Below are 16,359 nucleotides of genomic sequence, written 5' to 3' on the forward strand. Positions count from 1 at the left end.
CTCCTATGGCAGGCCTTATCAATCCTGAAGGCAGAGTGCTTGGTTTTGTGTGAGAGGGTGCCCACCCCTCTGCAGCTTTCGGAATCTATTATCTGAGGCTGTTCTGTGATGCAGCCAGACCAAATACTCTTAAGCGCATTATAACCTGACTGTAAATGCTAACTGTCATGTTTGGTGTCAAATACTTTGGAATCCTACCCCCCTCGCCAGTCCTGGTGGCGGGGTAGAATTCCACCCTTCTAGAGGGAGGGACATGTACACACTGGTCTAACTGGTAATAGTTTAAAAGAGCCCTGGCATCACAAAATGGATGCAACAGCCACTGACACGGGTCTGACCTCCGTCTGCTAGACGAAACTCCGGCAGGGGAGGCCTGGACAATAGGTTTCCTGTCACAGGAAGGTGTAACCACCTCCCAGACAGGCTTTAGTGTATTGGAGCTGTGCGGGTGCATTCAGAGAATGCTTTTCAGCCAGTACTGGGGGCACGCTGTGCATACCCCAAATAAAAACCAGTTGCCGGGGCACTCAGCCCCTGTTCTGGCGCGAAACTGGACAAAGGGAATGGGTGTCACCACCCTTCTTCCCAGACCCTCCCATAGGTGGGTCCCCAGAGTATGTCCAACCCCCTAACTTAGTATAAGTATGGGACCCCAGTCCTTAGGATTTCAGATTACACCTGGAGGAAACTCTGCAACGTATATCCTGGAACTTTGACATTCTACGCGACTAGAAGACAGAAGAATCTCCCTTGGGTTCAAGGAGTGACTCCCCTGTTCAAACAGGCACCAAAGAAGCATCTTTCCAAGGCTTCCGCCGGATCCCGACGGATTTGTGACTCAGGACCTAGACAGAGGCTGACATGAGCTCCCAGCAAAAGCAGAGACCCGCAGCCTTCACGAGTGACGTGGAACCAGAACTCCTGGACACCGTGCACATTTGCCAGTGCACCGACTTCCCGAACTTTCCCGAAGTTGTGCATTGCGCTACTTGTAGTCCAAGCCCCGAGCACCATCTGCACCGAAAATTGTGGGCCTACACTCCGCGAGTGTACTGCGGGCCTGCTTCTAGCATTTCCGCTCGAGGCTCCTGCGCCATCCCTGGTCCGACAACTGGTAGGTCTCCACGAAGGTAACTCTTATGTTCGTTGGCCTTTCCTGATTGCTCCAGACGTGCCCTGACTCCCCTCCAAAGGGTGAGTCCCTCAGACCTTGCTGGTCTGCACCAAAGCCAATATTTGCTTTCTGCGTGATTTGCTGTTGCCAAGGCTTGTTGGGTCCCATCCGTAAACCGACACTGCAGCACTCAATATCCTTCATGGGACAGCTTGAATCCAGCATCTGGTCATCGTCGATGCCTCCTGGTCCCCGTGGCTGAAGAGTCAAGCTTCACCTTCTTCACCTGAAATCACCCGACATCGGTGGGCATCCGCTCATTACCTTCCTGGTCACTGGCTAGTGACCCAGACTCTGCCCCTTCTGCTTTCAGGTTCTTCTCATCCTTGATCCAGGCTTGGATCCACCCGGACACTTTCGACGTGGTCAGCAACAGCGCTTTGCAGCAGATCGCCATTGAAACCGATGCCGAAACCCGAAACCAAAAGACAACTATGCACCCGGCTACCCCGGGTGAGGTAACTCGAGCACTCCGGTGCTCCTGTGGGTATTGACTCTAGAACAGCCTAGTTCTAAAGGGGTTTGCTCCAAGTCCTCTTCTAAGTGTCCTTTTTCTTTAAAATTCCAACCGCAACTTCCCCATAGAAGTTAATTATGATTCGCAGCTGTGTTTAGACACTGCAAGCGTCCCCCGTGGGTCCCCTGCGTCACTACCTTGGGTGGTTCCTGGTGGCCCCATTGGTTCTAAAGGCTCTAGGCCTTTTATCTATGTCAGTCGTGGTTTTTATACCACTTACTTAATATATGGTTTGGTGCGCCCCTAGGGCTCACTGTATATTCTGCTAATTTACTGTGCTAAATAAGTTCACTGAATGTACTTTTGCCTCTAGCCTCATAAAGAGACTAGCGGGATGTGTTTAGAATAAATACATACATTTCATATATATACCTGGTGTGGTTCTCCTTTAATTTGGTCATTCATGAGATTATAGACTGGTAAAACAAGTCGCTTTACATTCCTTCAAGACTTAGCCTGAAGGCTGCTCTCAACAGCTACCACTAGGATAGCTTTCTAAATAGGTTGTCTTTAAACCTACCATCAATAAGGGTCGTTTGGACTGGTGCAAGGTGCCCACTAGAATAGTGGACAGCATATGCCAGGTCAACTTCTCATAGAATACAGAAATCCTCCAAAGCTAGTGGTGATATAGGGAAAAATGTTTTACCCATGGCCACATCTTTCTGTTAAAAATGCTAATTTGTTCCTTGGCATACTGTCTTGCCCCAAGGTGAACTTGTACTGTACATCCAGTGTGGGAATACCAGCATTGGTAAAGTGATTGAAAGTGATTCATGCACAGAAAATAAATGTGTAAAGTTCTGTGCTGCTGCAAGCAAGCCTTACTGACATGAATTATTTTCTTGTGGAACATTTATTTCTACACAATTCTAGATTGTGTGTATTGATCTTGTTTTACAGCATTTGCCCTCCTGCTGGGCTTACATATGTCCTACCTCTGTTGTTGTAAGACCAATAATGAGTTCTGATGTATGTGAGGCATCACTAATAGCGACAAGTGCCACAACTCTTTGTGGGATGATGAACAAATAGTTCACTTTAGGTCCTGCTCCTTTTCCTTTTTTTCCCCAATGAAGAAAGATTAGTTTTTGAACATCCTGAAAACTAGGTTATGGAATGTCAAAGGCAAGCAATGTCCATAATTTTCACTTCCCTCACTTCACACAGCCATACTTATGAATTCCTGTACAGTGTGCAATATGGACAATTTCTCTTTCATGTGTGGGTATGAAATTTGCAATTGATTTTATGATATATTCCAGTCTTACATAATTAAAATATAATGACTGTTTACTTTACTTCCTGTGCCTCTCTTACATTGATCTCATTTATTTTTTGCCTGACTTACTAGAAATGTTCAGAACTTCCACACTGCACTCCCAAAGTGTACAGCAGTTTCAGGTTTCTGATGTACTTAAGCACAAATTCATCAATATAGTCACTTATCTGTAGATTTACTAGTAAACACAATAACATGTTGACTGTTGAATGTATTTTATCATAACATAATGATGGATCCAGCTCCTTTATATAAACCACCACTTTCTCAACACCCAGTGAGATCAGCACTTAAACCACAGGTTCCATTATTTGAAAAATTAATTTGTAGATTTCTGTAGTTCAATGTCTGAGATCCAAACAGGTTGCTCCAGGCTAACATGACTTATCTCAGTTTGGCCTCAAGTGAACTTATTTAATTACTTCAAAGCTTTTTCTATTCCCCATTCCTGTTACATAATCAGGGCCATACATTATCATAAAAGCTGGGCAAACATTCATTTATGTGATGCTAAATTGGTCAAAGGAGGCACGTAATGGTATGTATGTATGTATGTATTTATTGCTTATTGAGCGCATCTGTCATGGTAATTTTGTGTCCTTTGGATCCTATCCATCCATTGTCGACAGTGTGAAAATATAAGATGAGCAATTAAGGATCTTTGAACCAAAAGCACAAAAACAGTATATTATCAGGAAATGTTGCACAATAATCAAGGCTGATAGATGTGGCCCCATCTGACCTGAAAGAAGTATTCTAACATAAGATTGCAACTTTTCTATGTAAAAGTATGTAAAAGTGATCTCTTGATGCTTTTAGCCTCTTTCACAGTGGTGGTCGGCACAGTCGTTAGTGGGGTGAGCGGGGGAGGCGGCACAATGTAAAAAAAATTTAAAATGTTAAAAAATAAACAAACACCTTGCCGCCGGGTCTCTCGTCTCTGCTCCTTGGACTTCAGGAACAGGAAGCACAGTCAGGCTACACTGACCAATCACAATGCTGCATTGCAGCGTTGATTGGTAAGCACCTAGTCTCCCCTGACCAATCACAGTGCTGCAATGCATCGTTGTGATTGGTCTGAGCTTTGTGGTTCTACGCAAAGCCAGTGAATGGAGGCCTGGGCATGTTCTCCAGCCAGCCTCGTGGAGAACAGGGAAAGTGTGCATGACTTTTTGGCCAATCCCAGAGGGCCGGCCAAACAGTCATGATGTGCACTTAGGAGTGGGTAAACCACTAATCCCCTGCCCTGCTCCGAGAGCAGAACAGTCCCACCCGCCTGCAAAGCAGCACGGAAACATAAAATGATAATAATTCAAAGTTATTATCATTCTGTGTTTCCTTTATTTGCGCTGCTTAAAAGTAGTGGGGCAACGCTTCTTCGCCATAGCAGAGGAGCCACCACTGTTCTTTCAATGTCTAGCAGTTCTCATCAGGCGACCTCTCCATTTTTAGACGCAACAGTTTTCACTGCATAATTTAACACATTCAAACCCCACAGTTATAACACCTCAAAAAGGGGTAGGGCACCATTGATTACAACTCACCCTTCAGTGAGGCTGATAGCTGAATTTACATTTAATGATCTCCCAGTTTGATAGAAGAATGTTTAGCTACCCAGGAAGATATTGTCACAGCAAGAATTGACTCCCTTTGCTTATCAGAGCTACAAAGTGGATTTATTTTGCGAAACAGTACGTTTTAAAACAATTATCTCACAAATGCATAATCTGTCTAAACATGAATGATTCCATGATAAAGACATAAAACAACAGTATAATGAACAAATCCTTCCTACTGGCGATTGCCAGTAGGTAGTTATAGTTGGGACCATGTTCTATAGGTAAGGCATTTAATTGACTTGCCATTTAATTCTTTGACGCCGTCTAACAAATCTCCATGAAAATTTCCCCCAAAATGTGCCCCAGTGAATTTAGTTGTGCATGAAAAGTTTCAGGGTGATCCATGAAGCGAGGGTTGTGAAAAAGGGGGGGGTGTCAAAGAAAGGGTGTTTTCCCATGTTTATTCCCATAGGACCTTTCGTCGAGCCTGCAGCCCAAACCACTGGACGGAAGTATACCAAATTTGGCAGAGATGAAGATTTGGTTACGCAGATAACACTTCCAGTTATTTGGTGTAAATCTGTTCAATAGTTTTAGGGAAATTAAAGGAAATCCAAATTTGTATACCTGTGTCCGCAGTGACTTCACAAATAATTATGAGATTGAGCTGGGAGCAGGTCCCCTAGCCTTGGTCTTGCTACAGCATACAAGCTTTTTTTTTATATGCCTAAAATTTGCAAACTTTTTAAGCCCCAGGGACCACCACCTCCCTAGGGCGTATGTTTTTACTAGGGGGGGGGGGGCGCACGGACCAACTCAGGCAACAGGGACTGCCACTTCCCCAGGGATATCTGCCAACAAATCGGGTGAGCCTTGCAGACCTCCACTGTGTCCCGGGAACTGCCAGTTCCATGGGTCTCAATTGATCGTAATCGTAGCTTTGCCGAGCCCCCCCCCCGACCGGATGGTGGGGACCACCACCTCCTCATGGCCAAATTAAAACATTTTGAGTGGGAGGGGACTGCGTGGGGCCCCTCCCAGGCCATCTGTGCCACCAGGGACCACACCCTCCCCAGGGCCAGCCTTGAACGACAAGGGAGGCGGCCACATTCCTGAGGATCGCCACGCCCTAGGGCCAGTTACTGCTATGTCCTAAGGTGCCCACCTCCGGGACATAGCTGTTTGCTGTGACTTGGTGGGAGCTTTGGTAGCTCCCATCAAGTCAGAGCAAACACTCTGCTTCCAGTAAGCAAGAACTGATAAAAGGCTCTTGCTTGCAGGAAGCAGAGTTTTTGTCTGTTTTCCTGCCCACTATCAAGGAAGCAGGCAAACAGACAAAGGAATTGCTTCTACATTTAGGGAGCTACCTTTCAGCCCCTCTCTCCGTGCAGCAACAATGCCGAATCCTGCAGGAGGAAGAGAGCTGGCGGTCAGTGGGCCTTAAGGCTCCCCTGCATGGCCCATTCCACACTGTGTGCCCTGGGGGAACCCCAGAAACTTGGCTGGGGCCCATGGGATGAGGGCCCATGGCCAAAATTGGCCTGGAGAGGGGTCTGTGTGGTCCCCCCTCTCCTATTAACATTAAATGTATTTTAAGCCCAGGCCTTGGGGGTATGGGGGTTCCCTTGGGCCGACATTGGTCCCTCCCTTTTAAATTATAAAAATAATGAAGCTGGGCCCTGTTGGATGAGGTCTGCGGGACTGGGATGGGGGGGGGGGGCATTGCGGCCTCCCTCCCCATTAATTTTTTTTATAGTTGAATGCCGGGGCCTGGGTGATTGGGTCCCTAGACAAACATCACCCTAGGGTGGTGAGCTTGCGGCCTCCCTCCCACTACACTCGGACACTCACTTTCAGATCCACTCAGACATTCATGGACGTGCTCAGACAGCCACTCAGACACTCACGTACCCACCCAGACACTCATGCGCCCACTCACATACCCAGTGAGACACTTATGCAGCTACTCCCAGGCCCATTCAGACACACACCCATTAAGACACTCGTGCACTGACTCGCACACCCACTGAGACAATTGCTCACACACTTACTCTCAAAGGTTACACTTAGGATTTTTTTTTTAAACCTTAGAAATTCACTTAAAAAAACTAAGGTTACAGGAACGTTATAGTTCGAAATTAGAATTAAAAAAAACCTTGAAAATTCACTGAAAAAAACAAAGGTTACATGGATGTTATAGTTAGGCTCACAATTCACTCGTACAAAACCAGTGAAATTCATCAGTTGTAGTTACCTGAGCTAATTATACCTTACGCCCATGCAATGTACTACTTATGACCTCACATATTTTATCACTCAGGAAATGGTCAGTGACATCACTGATGACTTTTCAAATGACATCACTGATGACATCCTCCACAGAACGACTGCCACAACCCTTCACACCACCAGACAGCCTCTCATACCCCTATTCCACACAACCACTTACATACCCATTCACACACCCATACACCCACTCACACACCCACCCACACCCCCTTACCGGCACTCACACAGCCACTCACTCACCTATACAGCTACTAACAGAACAAGTCATTCACTCATGCAGCCACTCACAGCCATTCATGCACCCACACAACCAGTTACATACTGATTCACATACCAATCCAAGTACTCATGCCCACTCACTCACCGAAAAAGCCACTCACACAAACTCACTGAGCAATACAGCCACTAAAACACCAACGCACACATCCATCCCCTCAAACCGCCACTCACTCACCCAGTTACACACCCATACACCATTCACTCAGTCACCAATACAGGCACTCACACACACTCACCCACCCATATAATCACTCACACACTCATCCACCCATACAGCTACTTGCACAGCCACTCATCCAAACAGCCACTCTTACACCCATACAGCCACTCTTACACCCATACAGCCACTCTTACACCCATACAGCCACTCTTACACCCATACAGCCACTCTTACACCCATACAGCCACTCTTACACCCATACAGCCACTCTTACACCCATACAGCCACTCTTACACCCAGGCAGCCACTCTTACACCCAGGCAGCCACTCTTACACCCATGCAGCCACTCTTACACCCATACAGCCATTCCTACACCCATACAGCCACTCTTACACCCATACAGCTACTCTTACACCCAAACAGCCACTCTTACGCCGATTCAGTCACTCTTACACCCATACAGCCACTCTTACACCCATACAGCTACTCTTACATCCATACAGCCACTCTTACACCGATACAGCCACTCTTACACCGATACAGCCACTCTTACACCCATACAGCCATTCCTACACCCATACAGCCACTCTTACACCCCTACAGCCACTCTTACACCCCTACAGCCACTCTTACACCCCTACAGCCACTCTTACAACCCTACAGACACTCTTACACCCCTACAACCACTCACACACCCATACAGCCACTCACAGACCCATGCAGCCTCTCACACACCCACTCACTCACCAATACAGCCACTCACTCACCCATACAGCCACTCACTCACCCATACAGCCACTCACTCACCCATACAGCCACTCACTCACCCATGCAGCTACTCAGACACCCACTTATTCATCCATACAGGCACTCGCACACCCATACGACCACTCAGACAGCCACTCCCACAAATTTGCACAGCCACTCAGATGACATTTAATATAAATAGTATCACTCAGTAGTACAGAAACTATATTTTAACTTATGCAGTACCTTAGTATATATCTTTTAAGTCTCAGAAACGTTTATGAAATACTTTAACTCACTGGATGATGTCATCAGTGATGTCATTTGAGATGCCATCAGTGATGTCACTGGCATGATATGAGTGATTAATATGTGAGGTCATAAGCAGTGCATTTCGTTGACGCCAGTTCCTGTTAGCTCAGGTAACTATAACTGCTGAATTCACTGGTTTTGCACAAGTGAAATGTGATCCTGACTATAATGTCCTGTAGCATTTGTTTTTTCAGTGAATATATATATATATATATATATATATATATATATATATATACTTTTTTTTTCTTCTTATAAGCACTTTTACCTGACACTTTTCATTTATTGGTCTTCTGTTGTGCAATTCACGTGTTTCTTCTTCCCACTTCAGCATGACTCAATCAGTAAACCCACTTAAGCCAGCCAGCGAACTTCAATGTTAGTAATGGTATTCTGCTTTTTCACAAGAGCACATCTGCACACAAAATAGATTCTTTTAGCCAGGGACGATTATGACTGTATGATTGTCGAGACCCAAAATATTTTTGCTATTAGCCTTTGTTAAATCATATTGCTGAGGGCCCAGAAGATCACACAAAATTAAAGCTTAGACAATCAAAAAATCAAAACAGGCGTTGGCATAGCCAAAGGTCTACCAGCCAGAACTGTTGCATTTTAGATGATTGACACCTTAAATGAATAATTACTGATTTTGTGTATTTTTTTAATATTATGTTTTCTTTTCTTCATTATCATAGACTTCCATAAATATTTCAGAATATGAATTTATCAACTTTAGCTTTTTTGGTTCTCAGGTTAGGGATTTTCATCAGGGAGGACTGGACTGCACATATCCCAATCTCCTTTCCTCTCAGCTGACTGTTATAAGTACAGTGATATCAAAAAGATATGCAATATTTTAGATACCTTTTTTGAAGTTTAGTTTTTAATCAAGTCTTAATGTCACATTGTTTTCTAAAGGCTCTCATGCTTTGTGTTCTTACCCTGTGCATTTGACCTTTTTCTCTTCAAAGTAATATGCCATTTCCTTTCTAACCAGTGGATTGTCTTTCCAAAGCTCTAAGCATCTGATGCGCTGAAATTGTCTTGTTACTTACACATGACTCCATAAATATAAATGTCTAAAATGATGATGCAAAATATAATTATTTCAATATTAAGCTGCTAATATACTCCAACTGTGATAGGTTTATTCAAGCTTTTATGGAGTGTTTAAATTCAAATTTAATTGAACTATGAACTCTTTGCACAGTAAATTTTAAAATTATGACATTAGGATACTGATCAAATTCCCTCAGCAGTGGTAGAATATATATTCCTGGCATTTTGGATTAAGAGGCTAATCTTTTAAAGTGGTATCATTGAAAGACTTAGGAGCCGATTATCAGTCTGGTAGTCCACAGACTGCCAGACTCGCGGGGGCACGGCGGAGGCGGCGTTCTCTCGACGGCCCTATTAAGATTGGGGCAGTCAGACCATCATTGCCCGCAGCAGCCACCAGGGAACCCCCATTCTCTATCAGTGTTGTGGCAGTCAGGACACTGCAATAATTTTGCTGCCACCGCAGTGGTCCCGCCAAGCATAATACGAGTTTCCTTTCCACTGGCGGTGTAATGGCGGTTCCCACTCCATGAACACTGTGGTGGAGAGAAAACAACACTTCCACAGGGGGATGCATTCAGGGGGGCACAACATGTGCTCCCCTATGTGCATGCACCCCAGTTCCTGCACGGCATGGACTTTTCAGTCCATTCCTTGCAGGAACCGTTTTTGGCATTCCCATTGTGGTGCCCATTTTCTGAGGCACTTCTGTGGGAACACCCGAACATCAGCTCGCCAGACAGGAGGAAACTCCTAATTTGGCAGGCGATCTGACCACACGGGGCAGACCTGACATCGCACTGCCAAAGTCATAATAAGGCGTTTAGAGTCTGTCAAAGAGAGGTGTCTATTCACCGAATTATGAGTTCTGTCTCACTTGCCTAAGTGTTATCTTTTTTTTAAAGTTTGAAGTGAGGAGCTGGTGTCAAATGCAAGATGGGCCTATCCCATGCCATTAAGGCAGAGCATTGAAGTGCGTGGAGATCCTCTGAGCAGCAAAACTAATGTTAGAGTTCGAATACTATTTCTTTGACTCATACTATAAGAAGATAGGTTATTAGGTCTACAGATCGAAAATCTTGCTGTTTCAACTTTTCGTGGAATTCAGTTAAAGTGTAATGCAGAGGAAACGTGCTGTAGATAATTGTTTAGCTCGTTTCCTGCTGTGTCCAGTTTTTCCTGAAATCCACATGACCCCTTTTTTTAAAGCATCAGGTGATGCCACGCTAAACTGTGTTCCAGGTGTAAGGAAAGAAAAATAAAACACTATTGGTACGAAACAAGTAGGACATTTCAGGCGTAGGTATTGCCATAGAATGCTTGCAGTTTATGTAATAAGTACTTCAGAAACCAGCCAATGTTTCAGTGATGGAAATTTTAAATGTAGAGAGCTAACATTCTTAATTAGTGGAATTTAACAACAAAGCAAAGTTACTTCAACTCACTAAAATATATAACTAATTGCCCACCTGGTGTACAAATAACCTCACTATTTCCAGAGTCTCCATTAAGTCCCCTTCAATTCCTGCATCCTTTTAAATCTTTCTGAAAGTTTTAATGTGACTGCATTTGCATAAAAGCCTAATACGTTCAGCAAATGTCTATAAAGGCATGCCTATTTTGATTGAAAGATTATCTAATATGTGTTTTTTTCTGCATACTTTATTTTACTTTCTTCCTTTACCCACGGCATAGAGGAAGTGTATAAGAGAAGGATAAAAGAAAAACGTAAGCCCTATGATTCTGTTGGCATTACTTTTATGTGTCTGTTCACACACAAATTTTGCTAATCAGCTTTTCCACAGCAATAACAAGTTGCCCATCTGACTGCTTCTTAACACTGTACCAGTTGTACGTCATTGCTTACTATACAGAAAATGCAAATTACTAGCATGATTTCATATTTAAATGTGGCATACAGCTTCACAAAAATGATAAAATGTTATTTTAATAGCCTTCAGCTGTTTGTGTTTTGTTGCTCCGACTATCGTTTGTGGCAGAACTTTAAAACCTGTCTGATGGCTTTTGCATAACCGTCTGCTCATTTTAACGTCCAGGGACTATGGGCTAATGGAGTACACCAGATATGCTGATCATCACACACAGTTATATATGTCTTCATTTGTGTGCTTTTGTACCTATATGCTATATGTGTGGTCATTTATGCGCATCAAATTATAGAATCATCACTTGAACAATGTATCTCTTGTATGACTGTCTGTATGCATTTAACGTTACAATGGTTTGAAAAACTTGCAGTACATAGCCTATTTCAATATTTTATGTGATCCTATCTAGCGCAACTCATCAGGTTTATCTCTAAAAATGATTCTTCACGTTTGTTCTTAATTTTTTTCAGCTTGCTACTGTAGCTTAATTTATTCTTGAGACAGACTACTCTTAGTTCGTTTCCTATAGCTTCTATGGACCCCACTGTGTGGAACATTGCTTGCAGTCTTTCTTTGGCCTACTACATGAATGGTTTTGAATGACCTAATCTCTTCCATAGTCACTCCAATCATTGGATTCTACGAAATTTAATGAGTTATGCATACTTATTTGGGCCATTTCACTTACCTCACAGTTATAAAATGGCTCGTTTGGTTTTACATGTTTGCACCAGGATTTAATTGCTAGATGTATCCATTGCAGGGTAAGTTTGTTGCTTGAAAATATTACCTCCGCTTTTACTTTTCGATTTGCAGTTACTGTCTGAGGATATGTGTAGCAAGCTGTAGCATCCTTTGAATGTTGAATAACTATATAATCAGAAATTACAATCATATTTATTATGGTAACCGCACAGATCACTATCGATTTCATTGATAATTTATATAGCACTTTTTATTGCTTATACTTTTCCTCGCCTGCTAGGTGACAGGGGAATTAAAACGTTTTCATTTGTATCCTCTTGAAGTGCATTATAACGCTGGGAGTGGGTACTGCAGACTTCTCAATTATGTATATGAATTTATATTTTACTAACAAGTATGACTGCAGCATTTTTATTCAGACATTCTATGGAAGAGCATTTACTTAATGACAGTTACCATATATCTTAAAATACTTCTTAAATAAGACAAATTCCAAACAGTTAGTAAATTCTCCTCTCTAGATGCATCTTTGAATTCGTCTATAATAGCCCATTGCAGTTTAAATATTTCAAAACTTGGTTTTCTGTAGTATAATTCTTTATTATTATAATTCTAATTCTTATTTTAGTTTATAAATTTGAAAATGTTAATGTTTGTTATTCAGTTTCAGTTAACCTTTCAGTATGTTTCAACTCTTTTAGATCAAGAAGTTCAACGATTAAAAATAGGAATGGAATCTTTATTAGCTGCAAATGAAGAAAAGGTAAGGTGCTCCACTGTCGCTCATCTGTGAATATAGTTTACTACCTACTCCAATAGCACTCGATCTTAGATCCGGTGATTGCATCATCTGTTTCTATTTTTCCAAATACAATTTTATTGATCTTCCTAAACAAGCATGCTGGCACATACATTGCACAGATACAATACATGACAGACCCACAACTGGAACCCTGAAGGGGGTCTTTGTACAGAGGGACAAAAGGTCACAGCAAATGCAGACGTTGGTGACCACCCACAGTGGGGTTGACCCTCTTTGTGATTACTAGGTGACCCTCCAGCAGTCATTGTTGGGGCATATATGTTTCGGATGCTACCAGACCAGACTAGCTGATCCCTCCTGGCAAAGGCTGTAGGAACATTATGTGAAGTCCTGCGCTTGGGCAGCGCACTATGGACCCCAAATGTTGTCAAATTTCTTAGGGCATTTCCATACATTATAAACTACCTCTTTGGCCAGCATTCACCAATCCATAATTTGAACCGACTGTGACACCTAGGGTATTTCCTCGCTCCCCTATAGCCTGATCACATCTCCTTTTGCCGCTATGAAAACCGTATTGCAAAACAGCAGGGTGTGTCTCTGTAGAGTCTAATCTCTCCAGATCCACAACTGCATTATCCAACCTGGATGTATGCTCATACTGTTAAGGCAAATGTTCGTTTATTTTACTACCTATCTTGAATACACCTTCGCTGCATAGCCCAGGTGAAAATACTTTAGAGTCTAGACCAACTTTGCCTGTAAAGCTTAGTCTGGACTGCTTAGACTAACAGTGCCTATCCAACCCATTATGAAGACAAACAGTGCTAACACTGGCTTGGTGTTTGTTTCCACTCCATTATCAAAGACAAAGTTACAGCTCTTGAATAAGGCTGTTAACATATCGTGTCCCCAAAGTTGTCAGTGTATCTCTGGATAAAGATTGCACAGACGCTTTTAACAACCAGCTGCAGTCATTATGTGACCCTTAAATGTTAGAGTTAAGGAGTAAAAGATTTCTATCTAGATTCATTGCCTGTAATCTATCTCCTGTTGTTGCCCATAGAACCGAGTGTGATTGCTGCTTTTGTTGCCTTGGTTTGACACCCTTATATCTTCTCTGAGATTGAGTAGAATCCAAGACATCATAACTACTGTGGGCCACACAGCGAAACATCTAATGTGCTCTTTATGACTAAGAAGAGCAGAACATGTTCATTAACTGTAACATGACTAAAACTGAAACCGCCCTGCTTCATAAAAGCAGAAAACTGTTCCAAACAGTACCGCCCTTCCCACAAATTAGTTCATGGAATTACCCAAAACATGTTTCCTTTTTACACAATCTGCCGCCTACTCCAAACTGAACAGGAAACTTGGGATATAACAGGACAGTTATGTGACAATGTGCTGCCTTGTCAATGCCATGTCTAAAGAGGCCTTCTACCAACTGAGGCAACCTAGCAGTAAGCCATCCATGTGAGCCCATTTTATTTGACATTCACATAGCAGTGACCTAAATCCTAGTAAATAAACAGCACACTTAATGAAGGGTTTCTGAAATAACTCACCTGCCTTCAGATGAACCAGAATGCAACACAACTCTAATATCAAAATGAGACCTGGTCGGCCCAACACTGAATGGATCATGCTCTCATTTCAAAATCCTCTGTCCCAAGATGAAATGCCTGTGACTCAAGCTATGCTTAAAGAACTTTCCAACATTTAAATCTGGTCCTGTTGCCCATGTGAACTTTCTTCTGAGGTGATCCTTTTTCTTCTGGCTAATTAACCTCCCTTTTCTTGCCGATTTCACTTTATCACTGATCCTTTTTAACAGTTTGCTAAGAACATAATTACAACATTGTTCTGTAAAATGTGTAGACATTTTTGATTGTACAACTACTAACGCAGTGTTCGTCATATGTGGCTTAACCAAAGTAAAACTTTAACTTCAGCGACCTTCTGTTTTACTTACTGAGACAATTAATTTATTTGGTTTTGATTTCCTTTTAGTACAGTTAACACACCTTTCTAGACATTTTGAAAGATGTCCAAAATATTTGATATGTGAGTCAACATCATGTCAGTCAAGAATGAGCATGATTAGCAATGTGCAGAATAGTAAATTAACACTCAAATCCCCACATGTTCACCGACATGATACTGTTGCCATAATTGTGATTGGATATGACCAGTTAAGGTGGGCTTTCATGGCTTATGCTAATTAGTCTTCGACAAGGCCTCAACACCATATTGCCCAAAATGGATGCCACATTCACTGTTTATTTCTGCTGCACTTAGTCAAGCAAGTCAAGTTTGTTTATGTCTGAATTACTCCATTCTCGAATAATACACTCTATCATGGGCTTACTAATGTACGATTTTTCTAAGGATCTTCTGGTTGCACTCCGTAGTACAGTCATAATGGTTCGCTGTTGTTTATGTAACTAATTTGTTCTGACACTGGATGAGGGGGATAAATCAATATTCATGTAGTGGGTTAGTGCTTAGTTGGTAGAATTTAAAATCCTTATTCTGATGTGTTGAAAATTCCTTTGCTCACACCACAATGATTCTGCATTTTCCATGCTCTTCTATGAGGAAGTTTTCTATATAAACCCTTGATTTTAGGTAGGTGGTGAGCCAGATGTTTTGGAGACCTTTCGTATGCTGGTAGGAATGTTGTCAGATTTTATACTGATTTTGCTGCATATTTAGGACTTTGTCTGTTTTTGATTTTGCCTATTATTTTGCATTGCAGTGTCGCTTACAGCTTTCACAGCAGTGACTTTATACATTTAAGTGAGATTTGCCACTATTTCTGTATTGCACCTTTAAACCTTTTGCAATAAACTGAATTAACTTCTTATTCTGCTCTAGAACCCACTTTTTGAGTCAGTTCTTTATCATTCGATTGTGTTTTTGATATGCTGATTTCTACCTTCATTGCTTCATGGAATTGAGGTTAACATCATCCTTGTACACCCAAGCATTGGGCGTTCTTTTGAAGTGTAAGATTTGAGTGGTACAGCTTGCTCATGCTGTTTTTCAACCAATATAATTTTGAAACAACAATCCATTTGGACAGGAAATATTTTTTTCCTTCCATAAACGAAGGAGCTGTGCTTTTTTAGAGGATAAACAAAGTTTGGATAACTGATTGACTGATCCCATCTGGAAATATTTAGACCCATCTGTGTTTGTATGCACCAGAGCCTTTGACTTAAAAATGTCTCACTTATAAAGGAGCATTTTAAAGATCCATGCTTGACTGACTTGGGTCATTGTGCTAAATGTGCATCTGCTGGTGCAGCGATGAACTGTTGACAAGACTGAAAGGTGTGTGGGAGTCTGTGTCATTGCAACCTGCTTGGCATTCTTCTTTTTCTGCAGGAAAAAAAACAAAAAGTGGGGGTTTATCACAGCAGAACAAAATGAATATTTCTCTACCATGCAGTGACCTTTCTTCTTGTGTGGCTGTGGCCCCACCTTTAGGTCAACTCAAGGGTTTCCAGTGGTGGACACAGCAGAGGTTTGACTGTTCCCCTGTCTCTGAATGAGGTAGGGGGAAGTGCAGATATGGTGAAACCTACCACACCAAGTCCCTTAGTCTTCTT

At 42.4% G+C, this 16,359-nt stretch overlaps 1 protein-coding gene across 25 annotated transcripts in view; it reads left to right on the plus strand.

Moving 5' to 3' along the window:
• Nucleotides 1-16,359, plus strand: part of PPFIBP2 (PPFIB scaffold protein 2) — a 1,093,831-nt gene that overhangs the window by 857,398 nt on the left and 220,074 nt on the right. For 16 of the 25 annotated variants that reach the window (XM_086955895.1, XM_086955898.1, XM_086955897.1 and 13 more), the window contains 2 exons: nt 11,078-11,110; nt 12,678-12,739. In XM_086955895.1, the coding sequence (XP_086812021.1) occupies nt 11,078-11,110; nt 12,678-12,739 (95 nt within the window). The remainder of the gene's footprint in view (nt 1-11,077; nt 11,111-12,677; nt 12,740-16,359) is intronic. The other 9 variants (XM_086955887.1, XM_086955890.1, XM_086955894.1 and 6 more) reach the window with 1 other exon arrangement.

This window comes from Lissotriton vulgaris, chromosome 2_1, assembly GCF_964263255.1.
Source record: "Lissotriton vulgaris chromosome 2_1, aLisVul1.2, whole genome shotgun sequence".
Lineage (NCBI taxonomy): Eukaryota > Metazoa > Chordata > Amphibia > Caudata > Salamandridae > Lissotriton > Lissotriton vulgaris.